General features: G+C 39.7%; 1 protein-coding gene across 1 annotated transcript; it reads left to right on the forward strand.

The window, feature by feature from the left end:
• The first annotated feature begins 377 nt into the window (after positions 1–377).
• Positions 378–20,939, forward strand: SPTY2D1 (SPT2 chromatin protein domain containing 1). Its single transcript, XM_082057432.1, has 6 exons — positions 378–530; positions 10,361–10,475; positions 11,967–13,613; positions 14,405–14,558; positions 15,194–15,271; positions 17,320–20,939. Exons 1-6 carry the CDS (start codon positions 471–473, stop codon positions 17,414–17,416), a joined length of 2,151 nt encoding a protein of 716 aa, XP_081913558.1. The 5' UTR covers positions 378–470; the 3' UTR covers positions 17,417–20,939.
• The last annotated feature ends 326 nt before the right edge of the window (positions 20,940–21,265 follow it).

Raw genomic sequence — 21,265 nt, forward strand, 5'->3', positions numbered from 1 at the left:
AATTGATTAATTGACGCGTCCCTGCCGGGGCCACGGAGTTCCGCTGGGTCAAACCAAGGCGCGCAACGGTGCGGCCGGGGGAGCCCAAGGGCCAAACCAGGCATCAGCACCGCAGCGGCGCCAGCTGCGGAGGGGCGGGGCAGCCCCGGAGGCCCTTATGAGGCCGCCCCCACCGCAGTCCCGGGCCCCAGCATCCCCGGGGCCCCGAGCGGCGCCGCTGCCCCGGCCGGGCCGTCCCCCACTCCTTCCCCGGCAGACGCGTTTCCTGCGGCGAGGCGCACGTCACAGCGGAGGTGACGCGCGGGCGGTGTGACGCCGGCGCGAGGCGAGGTGATATAAAGGGTAGGCGGCGGCGGCCGGAAGCGAGCGGAGCCGAGCGGCGGGGCGGGCGGGGACGGGCGGCCGGGTTCGGCTCTGCCGGGCGCGGGGAGGAGCGGGGCGGCTGTCTCACCGCCGTCCCCGAGCCAGCCATGGATTTCCACAATATTCTCATGATGGCCTCGGAGCAGCAGGGGCTGAACTCAGTGCCGGTGAGCTCGGGGGTGGCTGGGACTGGGGGCGGGTGCGGGGAGCGCGAGGCCGGGGCACGGTGGCGGTTACAGCCGTTGGCACGGTGGCGGTTACAGCCGTTGGGGCGGCGCCCCCTGCCTGCCCGCACTCTGGGGAACTGCGGGGGCCGGTTCCTGGCGGCTCGGGGCCGGGCCGGGTCGTGCGGGGATCCCGCGTTCCTCTTGTGGGGAATCGAGGGTCTCGTTTGGGCCTCGGCCCCCACCCGGGAACCCGCCCGAGGGCGCCGGTTTGCGGGCCTGGCCGGCACTGCCGGAACCGGCCGGACCGGGGCCGGGCCTGTCGCCTCGCCAGCTGGAGGTGCTCGCGTTTGGGGGCCGGAGGGGCGTCTGTGTGCAGGGGGGCCGAGCGGGGCTGCTCCTGTCAACAGGTCTCGGCGTGGAGCCGGGACGGGGCTTTTGCGTTCGGGTCGCTGGAAATGCCGAGATGCCGAGAGCAAAAACGGTGGTGCAGGAGAAGGCAGTGGCTGTGGTTAAAAGTCGGAAAAGTCTCTTTGTTTGCTCTGAAAACAGAAGCTGCCACGTCTCAAATGCGGGTCAGAGACAAAGAATGACAAGTTTCGGATGAATGTGCTGTGTTGTCCAAACCTTTGTATCCATCGCTAAGGAATATATATGTTGCTTGACTATATGGGGATTGTTGGTGAGATACATTTGGTTCATTATGAATATTATTCTGAAGTCTGTAATTCAGCAGTTTGTATTTTAACTCGAGCTGTTATCAGTTTTATGTTGTTTTAGTGTGAAGTAACCCACTTAGTTGGTTGAATGAAGTCCGGCAATAGGAAGGGCCTGTGTGGCCATTTGGTACATTAGAATACTGTGTTTCATTCCTTTGGCAGGACCCAGATTATAAAATGAGTGCTTATTTGGATTAAAAATATTTTCTCTTTGGTAGCCATCAGCTAGGTGAACACTTTTCTTGTCTGTTCTTTAACTGAGTGCCAGAGTTCTAGGTTTAGCTTGCTTAAACCAGTGTAAATGAGAGGGGTAGTTGTTTTTAGCATAAACTACAGGAAAAGCACAAAAAGCGTACTCTTTAGTTCTGACACTGCTAAAATGGAGACATTTGAGGATTGAGAGTATCTCAGTCTCTCTATATAACTATTAAAACTTTGGTAATGTTCACTGATTTTGTGACCAGATAATAATATGGACCAACCATGTGGCAGATATGTCTAATTCATCAAATTCTATTGTGTTTTTTTTTAAAAAAAAAAAAAAAACAAACTTATAAAATATAGTCTTTAATATGTAGCCTATTTAGTTTGTCTCTGACTCTACAGAAAAGTATGGTTTGGAAATATGAAAATATCAAATATATAAATACTTTAAGATACTTAAATTCGTGTGAATTTTCATTGGGTTGTTGTAGTTCTTCTTTTTACCTTCTTAGTTTTCTAATGCAGCTTTAATGTTATATACCACTATTTTGTGTCACAAATAGTTATAAACCATGATGATTAATTGATGAAATATCTGCTGTGTTCTCTGTTGCAGGGGTGATGGTGGAGGGAGGCAATCCGACTTGTGCAGTGCGTGAGGGTTTTGTTACGCTTTTAGAAAAGACAGGATTAGGATTTGCTTACCTGATTAACGCATGGAGTGAGCGTACAATTCAATCCACAGCTGAAGCAGTTTCGTTTCCTGTCATTCCAAGATGTTAGTGGTGCAGCTTTTAACTGTAGAGTTAGTCTTAGTCTCTGAGCAAAAGTGGAGCTGCACTTGGTACTGCTTGAGGTTTTCTGCAGCTGTTAGGCTTCAAAAGAGGGCTTGTGGGGGTTTTCTGACCAATGGATCTCCACTAGATTAAAACTAGTACATGAAGTATGTGTTCACATACAAGAATATAGTTAAACATTTTTATTAAAAATAACACACAGGCTAGTTACTAACTTTACTGGTACGTAAAGTTAACAAGTTTCCAGAAAAGTTAGATCCTGCATTAATCAGCATATCCCCTGAATTTCCCTTTGAGAAGTTTAAAATAAGCTTTACAGTACACTAAACTAAGTATTCCACACCTATTGTAATGAAAAAGAGTAAAGTGCACAGTAGTATATGTATCTCAAAAGCAGAAACTGTAGAAAAACTCTAATTAAGAAATAATATGGTCTTGTACCATAAAAGAGGGACCTGTGTAAAGCGGGTATTGCATCATTTCCCTGTGAAAACAGGCATGCTTGTTCATCTCCCTATGGAAATCCAGATTCAAAAGGAACACTGCAAAAATCAGCCTTTCAGTGCCCTACTAGTTGCATCAGGTTTTGTTTCAAAATGAACCAGTACGTATATGAGCTAGTGTATAAGCTATTAATGGTGTGTTGCTAATAATCTTTATATCACTTGCTGAAAAGAGCCCCAGTTTTTCTCACATAATGTTCCACTGGGACTTCACTATTGTGTGTATATATCTTATTACATGCATTCATGTTAACATTAGTTAGATTTCCAGTGTGATCTCGCTTTGATTAGACATGATGCCAGTTATGAGATTTAATGTTTTCATTAAGATTTAAATACTTTTTATGTCACTCTTCTCTTTTTGGTGAAACTTGTATACTCTGTTATGCCACAAGTTTTATGTGATGTGGTGAAACACTTTGAGATGTTTGTATGGAAGATATTCTTAAAAATATAAAACTCAATTGCAGTTAAAAAAAAAAAAAAGCCACAATAAAATAAAAAAAAAAAAAACAAACAAACACTGAGAGTAGTTGGAACCAAGTCATTCTTTTATTTCACTTTGTTTCTATTGTCATTCATAAATTATTAGAAATGATCTCATGTAACTTCCTACTCTTTTTAACTGAGGAGGAATCGTTGGTGCACAGGGTCTGATACAGAGTAGCATTTAACCACAAATTTGACCCAAAACTGAAACAGCTTGTCATCCATGTCAGCACCTGCTGAAGTCTCATTCGAAGTCGGACTGATACATAGGGAGTATGAATCATTACAAAATAGCTGCTGGTAAAGTTGACATCTACAGGTAGTTACCAGTAATTGAGAAGTGAAACAGTAGCAAAATGCCAGAGTTTGTTCAGAGGACCCTGTGTGTGACATGGAATTGCAGTCTGCAAACTGTTTAGTGTTTGCCCGTAGGCAAGCGAAGCAGTGCAAGAGAAACATGGAGAATGGCTGTGAAGTGCGCATAGCCAGCAAAGAATTGGACTCCTGCTTGATCAGTGTGTGTATTATGAGGTTAAAACTTGTCTTAAAACAGGGCCTAGAAATGCTTTATATTATAACAGTGTCCACACCAGGAAGAACTGCATGATACTTGATGTAACAAGTTGTCAAGGGGTGAGGAGGGCTTGTACTCTCAACTTGACTGAACTTGATAGTTAAGTTCCAGATGCTTGCAAACACTGACTACAATGTATAAAACTTTGAGCTTTTCCTATTCCTGGCCTCTTTTGGCATAAGTAAATGAGAATGGGGACCACAATACCACTACATAAAGAAAAGCACAAAGTATGCACTCTCTCTTTTTTTTTTTTACTGTATGAAGCAACATTTAACAGAAAAAATTTTTTCATTTTTCCAGCTAACTGTCCAGCTTGTGACAGCAGTTGCAAAATCTTAAGAAAATTATTTTTGCATTTTTTAGAAGTAAAATGTGTGGCCCTGTTAAATTGGTTAGGGGAGGTGAAACAGTATGAACTGATAGTTAAAATGCTCTCATCACTAAAGCCTTTCTCTTGGTAGGAGTTGTTAGAACCTGAAGAGAATCAAATTTAAGCATACTCAGTAACTACCATTTACCTTCTCCTGACTTGATATTGATAACAGCAGTTGAGAAAGACTTTCTTAGAATACATGCACATCATGCTATCTGCAGAGTGAGCTGCTGGTAACCCCAGCATGGTGTCTGCACAGGGCACAGTGATAGGACTGTAACAGAGGCCTTCACAGTACAAACATGGGATGATAGCAGAGGCCACGGGCAATTTACACAAATGACCACTTAACAATTTAGCTGCCTTTTGAGAGACTAGTATTAGGGTACTGTGAGAGGGGTGGCACAAACATGGATGTATGTGTGGCTTAACTGGGTGAATGCAGTGTTAGTGATAGTATCAGAAAGTTATACCCTGAAAAATATTTGGTGAGAAAGAGGGATTTCTCACTGGAGAAGGCTACATGTCTTGATGAATGATAAGAAGAACAGGAAAAGTGTTGTAACTTGTACAGGGGTCACAACTTCCTAGTGAAAAACAAGCAAACAAACAAACCCTCAACCTGTGAGAACCCCTGCAAGTTGCCTGTACCAAATAGTATGAGTGGAATTGTCTTTACACTGCAAGCCTGTAGCAAAAATTATTAATTGCATGAGTGCTCTACTTGAGAATCAGGTTTGGCAGAATTGATCACTCACATCTTGTATTGCTACCTGTGTAAATATTGATCATCGTTAAAGGCAATACTACTTCTGTTGCTTGTGTCTGGGTCTAGTATTTGGTCTAAACCTTTTGGGGCTTCATTTGGGTGTCGCAAAGCTTACAACAACTTTATAAAAATCTGTTTTACAGTCCAAGATTTGGCACTTAAATGATGACACTAAGACAGCTGCAACTGTATCAGGATCGTGTGCCATGTTTTAAAGTCAATGATTTAAGAGCAAAATCATAGTTGCAGATTACGCAGTTGAAACTTGTGACCTGGAGCTTGCATGCTTACCAAAGCTGATTACTAGCCACTGGCACTCTGCATTTAAGGGATGGATGTTGTCTTTATATAAGTATAAACTATACCTGATATATTTTGCATGTCAGTATGTATGTGTGTGAATGTATAGGCATATACAGCCTGATGAGTTTTTTATTTGCCATATTAATACCAATCTTTCTTAATTCATCTTTTTGTATTGAGGTATACTTTTCAGAGAAAAATCTGCTGTTTTGTCAGTCACGTAACTTTGTATGCTAGATACCTCGCTGAAACAGTTTATTCAGGCTATAAGTGGAAAACATAAGATTTTGCACTGTAGCGGACTTTCTACCATATTCTTAAAGTACCATTGCTCAGATTCAGGGAGAGCTGCTTATTGGCAAGGTTTGCAGAAATGAAGGTGAAAAATAGGACACCTCAGGAGAAATACTACTCACCAGTAGGAAAAGACTTGTTATTTCTTAAGGGTGCACAGCTGAAGCAATGTACTTTCACAGCTCGCTCTTCTTCCTCTGGGTGAAGCAGTGCCCACTGTGTATCTCAGCAGTATTCACTTAAAACTGTCACTAGGTTCTGCCCAGAGAGATAATGGTGTTTACAACTTGAGTAGCTCAGTGTTCTGGGAACAGCTTGACCTGCTGTCTCCTGAAGGCTTAACATTTCTGTTTCTCTGATTTAACCAACTTGGCAATAGCTATAAAAAGAGAAAAGAATAGTGCAGCTGCTGCTTGGGTGATTTAAGTAGTGACATGACCCAGCTTTTGCCTGGTTTACCTGGAATCTGATGCATGTTCATTTGCAGTGTAAGTAAAACACTTTATCAATGCTTGTGGAACATGTGCATGGTTCAGTGCTTTTAAATAGACTAAACTTAAGCTAGTTATTTTATGCTGTTTCTAAATGAAGGTGAACAAAACTTTTATCAACAATAGAAGTGATTTACAGTATAGAAAATGAGTGTTCATTTATGAATAATTTAGCTGTGTTTTCAGTTGTTAGTCAATATCAAGAAATCCTACTGTTAGGAAGAATTTTATATGTTGAATTCTGCACAATTTGCCACATTACTAACAGTGAGAAAATGGCATATTTGTCAAGCTGTGTTACCAACCTGCTGCCTGATAGGACTGTTGGTTGTAGAACAGCAAAACAAAGCCTGAAAACTGCTTCTCCATCACTTTAATTCTTTATAAGGCTTCCTAGCAGGATAGCTCAATCTATATTTGTCCCTACTCTTTAGCAGTTTTGATAGGTGCTCCTTAGGCCTAAAACTCTCTCATAGAATCATTTAGGTTGGAAAAGACCTTAAGGTTGATTCCAACCATATCCTGTTTTGAAAATGCTCTGTTTTGTCTGTTTTAAAAAACTGTGTACAAGTTGAATAATTAAACCAAGTTTTGCTAAATAAGGTTACCAATTGCAAAACATGACATATTTAACTTTGGGAGTAACAGAATTTATGTGGACATTATACTAACCTCCAATGGTTCCTAAGGTACTAACGTGCTTCAACCTTTTTCTCAAAGTATTTTCCCTGACAATGTGTGGATTGCTTTGCCTCTCCGTCTGTTCTGATTTAGATGGAGCATGCTGGATCACTTTGGGCCACTGAAGTTTATAGCCTATACTTGAGCAAAAATTGAGAGTCAGTACTGCATCATGGTTCAGTTTTCCAGAAATACTTTTGGTGTAAACAACACAAAAGCTGGAGAGAGAAGGACTCAGCTTCCCACAGCAGACGGGCCCAGCTCCAGCTATCATCTTATCCTTTAAACAGTCCAATCTATGATGATCAATTCTAATGATTTCCATTGTAATTACCAAAAATCATTCAGAGTTGGAGCTTCTCTAATTAATAAGGATTTACAAAATAAGTTCTCAGGTTGTGGTAAACTCTCTTGGGCATAGGTGAATCTTGGTAAATAAGCTGGACTGTAGTAGGTCTTTAATGTGATGAGGCAACGTGTCAGGTTTTACTACTGCAATGTATGTGGATGGTGTATCCTTATAATTTTGCTTTAGTAATTTCAGAAAATACTAAAGACAACTACAAATAGCTGATTTTGTAGCTGCCCTTCCTGGAGCCCATTTTGGCTGCATTTTAGAAATTAGTCTCTGAACTTTGCTTCTTAGTGCATGTATGCACAAGATAATTTATAGGTTTGCAAGTTAGTAATTTAAGTAATCCAAGGGTCTGTGCATGTGCTGCTGTTTCAATGAATTAGAAATTAGAGGTTTCCATTGGATGATATTGAAATCTATAGGGAGCTATAGCTTTCCTGATTATTTCTTCTAAAACATTGGGATGTAGGTATTTCTACCAGATTTTTCTTGTTAAGTTTCATAAGGCTATATGAGGATAGGAAGATATTTATGGGAGTACTGACTTGTGTGGCTTTTTACATTATTGATATTGTTTTTATGTGGAACCGTATTTCACAGCTCTTTCATTTGAACTCAAACCTCAGATAGAGTTGGTTGTGGGTTTTTTGGGTGTTTGTTTTAATTTTGTTTGGGTTTTCTTCCTAAATGTATTCTCCTTTCCATCTGCTTCTGGGTTTAACTGACTTCTATTGTATTTATCTTCGCAAGTGTCTCTGTCCTTCTTATTGCTTTATCTTCTCTAGTCTGTTTGTGTGAGGAAGATAAAAAAAGTCTTTGTTTCTTTCTGTTTTAGCATTCAAAAGCCCAATCTGATAATTGGTATGTCTGTGAAAGGTTATGTCTGAACAGGTATAGCATACTAGTGTGTTTGTTATAGATCCCAGTATGAAAAGCACTTGGACTCTTAACATAATGATTAAAATAATATTCATTGAAGATAACAGGTGAAGAAAAAAAGGTAATAGCACAGATAACTTTATATCTGTTCAGCTGCTGGAACCTGAGTTGTACAGCACTGGACAGACATGCATGTGAGCTGTGCAAATCCTGCCTGTGATGAGGATCTCTGGCATTGTGGTCTATTATGTTTAGAGCTCTCTAATAGAGTTTTAAGAGCTTTAAGATGTTATTTGAAGTAAACAGATCTATTTGTCATTTCTACTGCCGAGCAAAAGGATATTCTATGAAAACATGCTGCTTCACTTCAACGTAGAGCAAGACAGAATCATAGAATAGTTTGGGTTGGGAGGGGCCTTCAAAGGTCATCTAGTCCAACTGCCCTGCAATGGGCAGAGACACCTTCAACTGATCAGGTTGCTCTGAGCCCCATCCAGCCTGGCCTTGAATGTCTCCAGGGACTGGACACCTACCACCCCTCTGGGCAACCTCTTCCAATGTTTCACCACCCTCATTGTAAAACCTTTCTTCTTTATATCTAGTCTGAATCTCCTGTCTTTTTAGTTTAAATCCATTACCACTTGTCCTATAGCAGCAGACCCTACTAAAAAGTCTGTCTTTGTCTTATAAGCCCCCTTTGAGTACTGAAAGGTCACAAAGTGTCCCTGGAGCGTTCTCTTCTCCAGGCAAATTACAGCACATGCAAGTGGTGTAATTGCCAGGTGCCAAGTGGGATCTGGATATTCTGTCACAATTACTCTGAGTTCATCCAGTTGTCTCAAGCAATAAGTACGGTGGAGTGCAGGCCTGCGCCTGTTGAGGTCAACTGCTATGTGGATCATTAACTCCTTGATGTACAATACTGCTCTGTTTGAGACCACTGCAGCAGGAACTAAAATCAGTATCACTGGTTTTATATCAACCTACTAATTATGCTGGTGAAGCCAGTTCCAATTTTTGGAGTAATTCCATTTTTTTAGTTGATTTATGTTCACTGAATAAGAACCTGAAACTGAAGTGAGTGTCCACAAAAAAGGTGAAAGCCCTGATGGATCTGTAAACCTGCAATCTGGAATTATATGGGCTCTGTCAGCTTGAGCTGTAGTCTGCTTTTGTTTCCTGCTTAGTCAAAGACTATGGCTGAACTAAAATATTTTTATTTAATTGCTGATACAGCTGTTAAATTCCTTTTCAGTCTAGTGGATTTTACTCATTTCTCTAGGTTTCCCTACCCGTCTTCTGGTTTTCTTTGTTCCTTTTGAAAGCAAGTGCGTTCTTGTGGATGACTGGAATGTACCTCACTCAAAACAGTGAAGCAGCAATATATTTTATTGAGATAAAATAATTTGACAGAGTTCCATGAGTTTGAAATTTAACAAAGTTTTAAGTGTTTTGATGAGGTTCAATAAGCTTGATGGCAGGGGCCACCTTGTTAATAACTGCATGGAAGAAACATAAAAGGGAAAATTGAATTAGAATTGAGCTAGAATGATTCACACAGAGGCTAGAGATGCAAAGAGCAAGGAGGACCCTCCTATTGAGTCACAAGATTCAGAGTGGACCCCCTTTGCTTTCTAAACTCTTTTTGGAGCTTAGGTGTGGCTGGATCCAAACCTAGTCTTGGACTCATTCAGTGGTTTGTGTCTAATGGAATTATCCATATGATGTATGTAATAATATTGAGTAGCTGCATGGAGTAGTAATTTTTCATTACATTAATTCAGCATGCTATCAGTCTCTTACTGAGGATCTGTTACAGGTAAGGGGTCTCTCCACCTTGGGTAAGGAAGGATCTTTTAGTCTCAGGTCATGAATCTCTAACCTTGAGAGGTGTCCCTGCTCAAGGGGAGTCTCCTGGCATGCAGTCCAGCTGCAATTCAGGGAGAGCTCAAACTGGGCCCATCCCCTTGGTAATAAGTATAGGGTGAAGTAGTTGGCTGCTAGTCAATAGTATAGACAAGATAGATGTTTTCCTTTTAGCTCTGGTGTCTTGTTCTGTACTTTGATTATCTTACACTTTTGGGTTTCAAACCCACCTTTCAAAGTATCTTTCAGGGCACTTTCTGTCTCTTGTATGTAAGGCAGGGGCTTTCTAGCTCACAAGTTCACTGCAAGGACGTGAGGCCTGTTGCTTCTTAGTCAGCCTGAACCAAAGTGTGGCTAGGAGTCAAGTGTATCTGTCACAAGCCTTGGTGTCAGCGGGAATTCATTTTTAGTTTATTCTCAACTGTCTCTATGCTTAAAGTCAATTACATAGCTATTACATAACTCTTCAGTTTCAAAAACTTAAAGATTTTTTCATTTCTTAACTTTTCTGACATACTTTTTCTTCTTTGCAGAAAAGGTACAGTTTGGCTGTTGGTCCTCCCAAGAAGGTTCCAAAAGTCAAGGGTGTAGAGTCTGCAGCAGTGCAAGCATTTCTCAGACGGCAAGAAGAAGAAAAAAGAAAAAAAGGTAAGTTCTTAATATTTCCTGGAGGAGGCTTTCATTGACTCTTTTGGACTTTGTCATCTTATTCAAAGCTCTTGCAAATACACATATGCATGTGTTTCAGGAATTTTTGCACATAACTTACGCTGAGGCAAAGCCAGGACCAAGTAAGGCCTAGGGACATTTACGTGCTTTCCCAAGGAGTTAAACATTTATCAGCTACACTAGTGTTTACTGTTGAAGATTTAGAAGTAATTAAGATGAAGAGATATTGCATGAAAACGTCTGGACTTTTGGTGGCTTAACTTTGAAAAGCTTCGTCTGTGTGGAAAAAATTGTAAGAGTTGCTGTTGTTGTGTCTTAATCTAGTGTATCAATTGAGTCTGAATTTTAAATTTTCATGGCAGAGGCTTTGTTTGAGTCACAGTTTTTCCACTGTATTAATATTTCCTCTAAATGGCCTATAGAATAAATTAATACTGTTTTGCTTCTGATGTCAGTGTTTTGTTAAAGATAAACAAGTCTGATGGACTACATGGTCCAGGATATTTCTCTTCTCCTGCACCAGTCATGAGCCTGTTCCTTATCCCTCCTGCCAGGTCCAGCCTGAAGCAAGACTGAACATGAATTCCACATGAGCATGCATGCACTCACTCTCTGGACAGTCACAGCTCTTGACAATAGAATAACACAGGCAGGGGATGGTACCTTTACAGACACCCGCAGCACAAGTAGCCCAACCTGTTTTCTAGGAATTCATGCATTTCCTGAGTCTTTCTGGTATTTGGCTCCCACTCCCGTGGTGTCTCCAGTTTCTGGCAGTCAGACTTCTCATCCACTTCACCAGCTCATTCGGCCTGAGCTTTGTCAGTAGATCACACACACACTCAAGGTGGAAAGTATACTTATACAGAAAATAGCTAAAACCAGTTCAGTAAGAATATAGAACAGGCTGTGGAGATAAGGCACAGGGTCCTACCAGACTAATGTAGTGACCAACAACTTGCTTATCTGTGGCTGGTGCTTCTGTCTCTTCCCTACACTCCTCTATGTGCACACTCAGCCTGTTTTCCAATTCTTATCCCCCAATTCTTATTTTTGATTCCCTCCCTTTCCTCATCTTCTGTTAAATATTTGATAATAAATTCTGTACAGTCATAAAACTTTCTCTCAGTCTCAGAACTCTTTCCTTTACCCAGAGATCCCATAAATCCTGTACCTCCTCACACAGTAGTTCTCCTTAGTTTGCTTAGCTTTCTGGACAGCTGCTTTGGTTGAATCACCTTAGTGGGTTTTGCAATAGCAGCATCTTACTTAATTGTTCACCTTTGTTGGAGTAGCTGATTCAGATGGGTTAGCTTGCCCTGTTGGCAGATCTCTGATCACTTGCTGCTCTAATTTGAATAGCTCTTAGACAGACCCTTAAACTACTATCCTAAATGGTTTATCAGTTTGGAAGAAACTGAAATAAAAAGTAGAGCTTTTGCATAACTGTCTCCTGGTTTTCTTTTGCAGCACTGGAAGAAAGAAGAAAGAAAGAGGAACTCTTGGCTAAACGTATTGAATTGAAACATGACAGAAAAGCAAGAGCTATGGCCTCACGAACAAAAGATAATTTTTATGGCTATAACGGCATTCCTGTTGAAGAGAAGCCTAAAAAGAGGAGGACTTGTGAGAATGTTGCTCAGGCTCCAGAGACTGAATATGCAACAGAAGATGAAACTGAGCAACTTGAATACAGTCAGACTGAATCTGAGCATGAACAAGAAGAATATGAAGAGAAACCATCCAAAGTTGCAGTGAAACCAAAGGCTCCTCCCAAAAGTGCACCACCACCTCTGAACTTTGCAGAGCTCTTAAAGCTTGCTGAAAAAAAACAGTATGAACCAGTGGAAATAAAAGTAGTGAAAAAGGTAGAAGAGAGACCCAGGACAGCAGAAGAATTGAGAGAGAGGGAGTATTTGGTACGCAAAAACAAAAGAGGAGACATGCATAAGAAAAGTGAGAAGGAGATTAAGAATACAGGGATATCCAGTTCTTCAAAAAAAGTGAATTCTCAGAAGGAATCTGTAAATGCAAAACTTAACAAAAGCTCAGCAGATAAATATTCCACACCAAAAGGCAGTTTGTCTTCTGTGAGTGGTACTGATAAGAAATCCAAAGAACCAGCATTGACTGAAAAACACTCGCGGTCATTATCTTCCTCCAGATTTGATCAAATGGAAAAAACCTCAAAAACTAGCTCCTTAAAAAGCTCTACTGGTAGCAGTCATAATAAATTGCCTCTCAATGGTATTGGAAAGTCTGGCTCAAGCTCTCATGTGCCACCCTCAAAACCAGTGGCCAATGGGGCTCAGAGGTTGCCATCTGCTAAAGAGTCCAGTCTGAAGAAATCTGCCCATACAAAAGCAGGAAATGCTGCAGCCCTTCAGCATGGCATCAGCTCCAATGCAAAACGATCGGGAAGCAGTTTAGGAAAAGGAGGACCAGGGCATCCAGGTGGTGGTTCAAGTGCAGGGCCTGGGCAATCAAGCAGCAATTCTGGAGTGGGACCTGGAAGGCCAGGAAGCAGTTTAAGGCCAGGACCTGAGCGATTGGGCAGCGGTTCAGCTGCAGGACCTGGAAGACCAGGCAGCAGCTCAAGTCCACGACCTGGGCGACTGGGCATGGGACCTGGAAGGCCAGTTGGTGGCTCAAGCACAGGACCTGGGCGACCAGGCAGCAGTTCAAGCACGGGACTTGGGCGACCAGGCAGCAGCTTGGGCACAGGACCGGGAAGGCCAGGCATCAGCACAAACACAGGACCTGGACGACCAGGCAGCAGCATGGGTACAGGACCAGGAAGGCCAGGAGTCAGTCCAAGCAGTGGACCTGGACGACCAGGCAGCAGCTTAGGAACAGGACCAGGAAGGCCAGGACTCAGTCCAAGCACAGGAGCCAAGCGACCAGGCAGCAGTTTGGGAACAGGACCAGGAAGGCCAGGTGTTGGCCCAAGCACAGGACCTGGACGACCAAGCAGTGGCTTGGGTATAGCTGTAAAACCCAAGTGTACTGTTGTATCGGAAACCATTTCTTCTAAAAACCTAGTCACAAGACCTAGCAATGGACAGATAAATGGAATGCGGTCTCTCCAAGGGCATAGACCTGTGCTTCATCCACAAGGTATGAAGTTCTAGAGAAAGCATTTTTTTCACTTAGTTATTTGGCTTATATTTTTTATATATGTCTGAGTTGCAGTCACTGAGGGTCTTTGACCCTTATAGATGCAATTAGGAGGTCTTGAACAAAATACCATCTTTGCCTTTTAAAGAGTACATTTAACAGCAGAATGTGTTGGGTTTTTTTTTTTCTGCTTTACAGCTATTTTCATATATGCTCATATTCCTTGAAATACAGGCCTGGGGGGTGAAGTATTACGTAAAAGAAAACTAAGCGGCCTGTGATGGATGTTGGTATATGAATGCTGTTAGAAGTAAAATGATTGAAGGATTCACTTCCTGCATTGTTTAATTATGCTTAGTTTTTAAAGTTTCATAGTGTCTTAAATAAGAGGTGCTTAAAGTGGTATATGACAATTAAAACCACACAGCAAATGTGTGACTGCTATTTTAGTGTTTTGGCAAATTCACCTTATTGTTAAGCAAGCAGTTTCTGATGAGAAACAAACAGCGTGGACTCTAGCAAATAAGTACCTAGAAAACCGTGAACATCGACTTCTCTCTGGTAGTTTCCTCAAGATGCGGTTGGTGATAATGATGTGTAATATTCTAAAGCACAAGTTAGAGGATGTATTCCTTTTACTGAGTTTCTGGGAATTGCTAGTTAACTTGAGGCAAAAGTTTTCCACTTCGAAGCCCAGAGCTGTAAAATAGCTGTGCCCAAGATTTAGCAAGGAGAAGTACTGTTAAATTAGTCTTATATTAGTTATTTTTTTTCACTCGCCTGTCTTTTAGGTCTTGGAAGACCACCTATTAGTTACAAGAGACAAATAGAAGATGATGATGATGAATATGACTCTGAAATGGATGACTTCATTGAAGATGAAGGGGAATCCCAAGAAGAAATATCAAAACACATTCGGGAAATATTTGGCTATGACCGGAAAAGGTAAGAAAAGTGTCAAATTTAAAATATTGCAGAGCAAGCAACAAAAATTATAGTTCAACAAATAAGAATGGTTTAGAAATAGAGGAAGTGCTGATAGCCAAAAGAGGTTTTACATTGCAGAAATTTAGCAGGCATTAGAGCTGCTTCTGTGCAGAAGAGACCTTGAATTCTCACACTGCCTGCTGTGCTCTTCTGGTGAGCTATAAAATTTGATGCAAAGGACATAGCTGGAAAACAACACAGCTTCTTAAATGTATCACTTGTATAATTCACAGCAACTATTTAATATTATTGCATGTTAAAATGCTTTCTATAGCAGTCTGCAGTATTTCAGAATTCATCAAGCGAAGCTGCCTGATTATGAACTGCTAAACACAATACTGTTAGCTGTTTTGTAGTAGGGTCTAACTTGATATGCCTAGAAAGTGCTGGACAATGAAGGAACTTATTTAAATATTTCCCTCTAACAATAATGTATATAAGAAAGCAAGCATTTTAATGGCTTGTAACTTGGATTCTTTCAAAACATTAAAATCTGGGTATGACAAGGAATAATTTCTAAGAAGGGATGTGAATTCATAACTGTACATGATAATGTTTTTTTAGTGTACTAAAATATAATATTTCATTTCCAGATACAAAGATGAAAGTGATTATGCCTTACGTTATATGGAGAGCAGCTGGAGAGAGCAACAGAAAGAAGAAGCTAGGAGGTATGAAAGTCAAAGTGGAAAGTTTGTTATTGCCCAAGCCATGGGGCTAAGTTAGAGTGGGTATTTGCTGCTTTTTATAGCAGAGGTAAATAAGCATTACCATTTTTTGTAAGAAAGCTTAGGTAATGATGAAACTAAGCCAGGAAGTGGTGGGTACCATAAGTAAGTCTTGTATGTTCATTCTTATGCATCACAAACTTTGCTGGGGGTGGGGGGAACCAACTTCAATTTGACCCAAACATTACATTATTCTGCTAGTTAGAGGACTGGAAGGAGATTTTTATTATTCTTTATCTATATATATGTGTTTGTATATATTTCTATGTATGTATATAAAGTACTCTGACAAACTTTTATAATTGATTTCAAATATGAAGAATATATTTTCATGTTGGTTTAACCATTGGTTTCAACCTCTAGACCCGCACAATTCTAACCCGCTGCTGTTATAAAACCAGGTGTTCACAAACTGATTTTCTTAGTTTTTAATGGCTGGTGGAACAAGCTTTGTGAAAGTTAAGAGGTTTTTATAGATTATGGAAAATATTGGAGTATACAGAGTTACCAGATTTTTTTTTTGTTCTGCTGAAGTTTTTATATTGTTATTCAGAAGGTGCCTTGAGCACTGGAAACTTGCATCTTTTTGAAGTTGTAGTCAGTGTCCTTATTCTTCTTTTCTCCTGGGGAATAGCTGCAGTTCATGCAAAGCTATAGTCTGTTAAATGGAGTTAGAAGAAACTACTGGATTTTTACAATTAAATTGTTATTGACTGAATTCTCTGAAGACTTACAGTGAGGTTTTGAAGAGTTGGATACCAGACTAACTTTTAACTACACATGCTAGCATAAAGGAAGGGGAGATAAGAAACTTGAGTAAAACTGAGTTTAACTGTTTTCAATGCTCAGCTACTTTTTACTGAGTTTTCAGTTAAAAGCATTGTGACCCTTGAAATGAGGAACTTTTTCTAACCAGGCAAGTCTACTAAAATTATAGTATTAAGTTCTAAGTTGAAGTGAAAAATGATGCTTCCAGCCAGAGTTTTACCACATAGATCTTTGATGTGTTTGTTTCTATTCTTAATTTGAATGACTGCCGTTTCCTGCATTCAAGATGACTTTGCTATGCTTGTTTAAGCATAAAGTCCATTTTTAGAACCTGTACTGGAGCAGTTTGGCCTGGAGCAGTTGAATCCTCATTGTCAAATGGCTGAACCTTTTGCATCAAGGTGTGTTCTGCACTGCCTTGTGTGAGCCATGGATGTACCAATCCACTTGGCAGGGCTGCAAATGAGGCAGTAGCTGATCACAAAATGGTCACTTTGTTACACCCATTCCTAATATCAAACCAGCAAGACTATCCAACCCTTACTTATTGAAGAGAAGATCAGTGATTGCAGATACTGTTTTAAGTATCACTTTCAATATCCTGATTTCTACAAAGCTGCAGAAATCATGCAGGTGCATGGCTGGAACATGCTGTGTGAGTAGAGTCTCTTCCAAGAGCCTGTTCACCAGAGCCAGGGCAGGTGGATGGACTGAGGGTGGAGCAGTGTTGTGCTTGTGGCTGCCTGAATGGTGCCTCAAGCCTGGAAGTTGGAATAACAACTTCTACTTCTCTACAGTTTGACACATACATTCTCTCCCTTGCCATTGTGAAAGCTTTAGGGTGTTTCTCAGAGAAGTTGATGAGTCGGTCCTGTTATGATTTGTATGTAAGATTTACATTGGCAAGAATTGATGGATGTGTTTTGGTAGCTGCTTTTCAGAAAAAAATGAGCTTCATATTAAAATTGGGGGCTTTTTCAGTCTTGATTTTTTTTTAAATTATTTTTACCTAAAAACATTTTATTCTAATAGAATGATAAAAACTTGATTTATTTTCTTAAAGCTTTATTCTTGCTATAATTAAATCAGTTCAATTGTGAATTTTCTTTGAAGTTTTTGCTCAAATCAGCTGTAACTTTAGGATTGCTTTTCTTGAGGGAAGGATAGAAATAAAATTTCATGTTTGAATAGCAGTGTTTAAAGGATTTCATCTTATTTGACAGCTTGAGACTCGGTGTTCAGGAGGACTTAGAAGAAATGAGACGGGAAGAAGAAGAATTAAAACGCAAGAGACAGTCTAAGAAGCTGAGGACACGTTAACTGACTTACAGTGTTGACTTTGTTCATGTTTCTGCTACCTTCTGTCTCCATACATCTCTTATTCTACTTCAGTTCCATTTGCTTGTTAGAAGGCAAAAGAATATTTAAAGGGATTAAAGTACTGAAAAGCAAGGCTTTAGTTTGACCTAAATAAGATATTTATTTTTAATACTCACCAGGGTTGGTTTTTTATGAAGAAATTAATGCACTAATGCATATTATTAAGTGGAATAAAATTAATAGAAGTTTCCATTGATTGAACCAGTTCAAGATGCCAGCAGAAATATTGACTAGCTATGCACTGACTTGGAACTGTGTGGGCCCATATACCAGTAAAACAATTTTGCATCCACTTGAAAGAAAGAGCATTCTTGTTCCCTGATGTTTCTTGAGACTTAGAGAAATTACTTTATATCCTACTCTGTCTCCCAAGTTGAGCCTCAAAGTATTGAAATGTCATCTTCTCTACAGAAGCAGCTTGGGTATAAATTCAGGCACTGCTACAGATGTTCAAAGCAGTATGTTGCTGCATATTTTGATTTGAGGACACAAAAATAATTGGAACCTCTTTATTTCTAAACATAAGTGCATATCATGTGCTAATTGTACAGTTATGGGCATGGCCAAAAGATTGTTTGGCTTTTGCTGTGTCTGGAATTCCAATGCCAGTCTAATTCAGTACAATGAATACACACCCTGAAAATAGGAATTTCTAGTGTTTGTGTGTAACTTGTGCTTTTGGGCTCAAGTGTATGCTTGGGGATTCTTCTCCTGCCCTGTAAATCCTCACATTTGTTTAACAGCTGCTGCTGCTTCTACAAATTGTGTATGATGCACATGTTTTTTCTTGCATTAAACATCTGATGGGTTAAATGATTTAAAATGTGAAGAAGTCATTTATCTAATTAGGTTTACTATTTAGAAATCACATCAGAATTAAGTTTTGTTTGAATGTATTTGCAGCTTTTCAATATTAACTTCATGTTAACTAGTTAATACCTGTGACTAATTTCATCAAACCAAAAATGTCAAATGTTATGTATAGCAGGACAGCTAGTTCAGTTACTTACCTTAATGCCCATATTTGCACATTATTTCTAACTATGCACTTAAAGACTGTTTCTTTCAGTAACTGAATTTGTTTACAACCAGTACAGGGCTCATGCAAGTCTACAGGAGTTGTAGTGAGAGTCTGAAGCTCAAATCTGGTGTTGCATCTATTTTGATTTCCCCAGGTTGCCCTTCAAAGCTCAGCAGTCTCCCTCCTCAGCTCTGCCTCAAGCTCCAGCACTCCATTGATAGTATCCGGGGGCTTCAGCTGCTGAGACTGTTATATTTTAGTGCTACAAGTACTTGGAAAAGTACTAAAAGGGCTTTGGGTGTTTAGATGTGGAAAAATGTAAAGGAATAAAAAGGAAAAATTACCTTGCAGAAAATGACCAAGGAGCCTTTCCTATTGGGGGCTATTCTTAACTGTGCTGTTTCTAGAAAGCAATTCAGATAGCAACAATCTTGGAAGCTGCTCAACTTTAAACATCTGACTCTTAATGTAAGAAAAAAGATTTGCCTTTTTAAGGTGTTTTCTGTCAATGGTGTAGCATTTCACTGCCTCAGTAAAACACTGACATGAGTAAGCTATCAGGATATAAACTAATTCAGTATTAGCTGACAGGGAGCCCAGATGAAGATGCCATTGTTGCTCCTCTGTATTTTTAACCTTCTATATTAACTAACAAAAACTGTTTCTCAGTGTGTGCACTTGGGACTGTGCAAGATAGTGTAACCTCACTGCTTGTCTAGAAATGTGTTGTATTCACTCTGCCTCATTGGGACCATCTACAAATTTTTGTTGTAGTTCCTAGAATTGTCTGTTCAAGACAATGAACAGTGGGACCATGGTCAAGTTACTGGTTTGGGTGGGGGTTTTTTGTTGATTTTTTTTTCTGTTTTTACTTTTGAATTCTTTTTAGCTGGAAAAAGGCTCCAAGTCTGTCAACCCTGACAGCTGTATCAGCTGTGAGCAACTTCCCACCTGGTGGTAAAAAATGTCTTTTGTGAAACAAGATAAATACATTCATTCAAAATTGGTTTGATTGCTAATTAAATCTGCATTTCAGATAAATCTAGGTTAGATAAAACCTAATTATTTAACCACGAAAGATCAGTTAAAGTTCTTAATCTGTAAAGCACATGGTCATTTGTATTTCAGATGGTGACCGGAATGTACTCTGCTAGCCTCCCTAAGACACTGTGAAACTGTTTCTTCACACAATGATCAGGACTTAAATTTTGTCTTTCATATGAAAAGTTATTCAAGAACACACTTGTAAATTTACAGTCAAGAAGTACTTTCTTATAATTGGCATGGGATGCTAATGGCTTTCAAATTTTGTACAATTGTTTGGGTTTTAATGTGTTTGCTGTGTATTTGTAAATCAGCTAGGAAGGAACTGATTTTTAAATTCCTGACCCTGTATTCAAAAACTGCTTGCCAGATGAATAGGATTAATCTAATTGAGAGGACTTCAGTACTTGTTCAAAGTGCATCTGAATTTGAGGTTAAGAAAAACTGGAAGAATGCTTATATTGGTTTGTGAGGACCTGCTGTTAAGCTAATGATTTAACTGTATTTAATGAAATTCTGGTTTGGTTTTTAGATTTTTAATTCACTGTTTGACAATGTGCCTTTTTTACTAAATTGTGTCAAAAAATAATGAATGTAGAAGTATAAAAAGGTTGGTTGGTTTCTGCTATCTCAGATTCTATATCCTTAAACTTGATAGTGTGAATTACATACTTTTCCTAAAACCTTTCCAGGTCTGGCTTTGATTGCACAATTACAGTAGCTACTTCTTTACTGCTAATGCTAAATCAGATGAAGGGCACTTTCTATTGATGACTACTTTTTGAAAACATCTTGTATTTACGCTTGAGCTGTATTTCACTTTACAGCAATGTCTTCTGGAGGCCAGGGTTTTGCATATCACAGGAAGCCTTAGTGTGCAACTCTGTGCTGTGCTTTAAAATAAAAATCTTTCAAGAAGTATATGAGATCTCTATGGAAATCTGGATTTATTTTTGTGTAAAGCCCAAAATATTGTCCAGGAAAACTAATTTTCTATTTTTTTTGCATTTTGTAACATAATCTAGTAGCTGCATATTTCTAGATAAAGCATATTTCTGGAGACCAAAACGTGTCCAAAAGAAAATAAATATATGGAGAGCCTGGTGTTTAAATTGTGATGAATGTACTTCTATTTATTTTGGTGAGTGGGTGTGATGCAATATTAAAGTTTTAGTGTGTAAATAAGAGTGCTTCTAGTTTTAGCTGATTTTTTTTTTTTCTTTGGGGATATCATTTGTGCACAGTGTCTTTTTACACAATGTGACAAATCAGGTTAAAAACTCATACATAGCTTAATTGTCTTCTGGTGCTGTCAAGAAAGTGTATACTTTTGCACACACCAAATGCATTTAAGTTTTGCAGAGTATGTATACAATAAATTACAGGCATTAAACATTTTACTGCTATTTCTCATTGGTTTACTTTATGGGAGATTTTTTTCAGAACTCTTTTCTGCTGGTTTCCTCTGAGCTGTCACAACAGTCTTGGGCTGAATGTTCTGCAACAATTGTTCTCTTGTTGTCAAGCAGCCGGCAAGAATTATGAACCAATTAATGGAGTCACTTAAGCATTCAAAAGAGATCTGAAAATCCTTGGTGTCTCCTGTAGTTTAGGCTTATGGCATAATATATATTTGGAGGTATGTGTATTTTAGAATGATAATATACACAGGAGTGCCATTGCTTTTAATCACTTCCATTTGGAGACTGGTGTCATCCTGCAGT

This window comes from Streptopelia decaocto (genome assembly GCF_964273445.1).
Source record: "Streptopelia decaocto genome assembly, chromosome: 7".
NCBI classification, from domain to species: Eukaryota; Metazoa; Chordata; class Aves; order Columbiformes; family Columbidae; genus Streptopelia; species Streptopelia decaocto.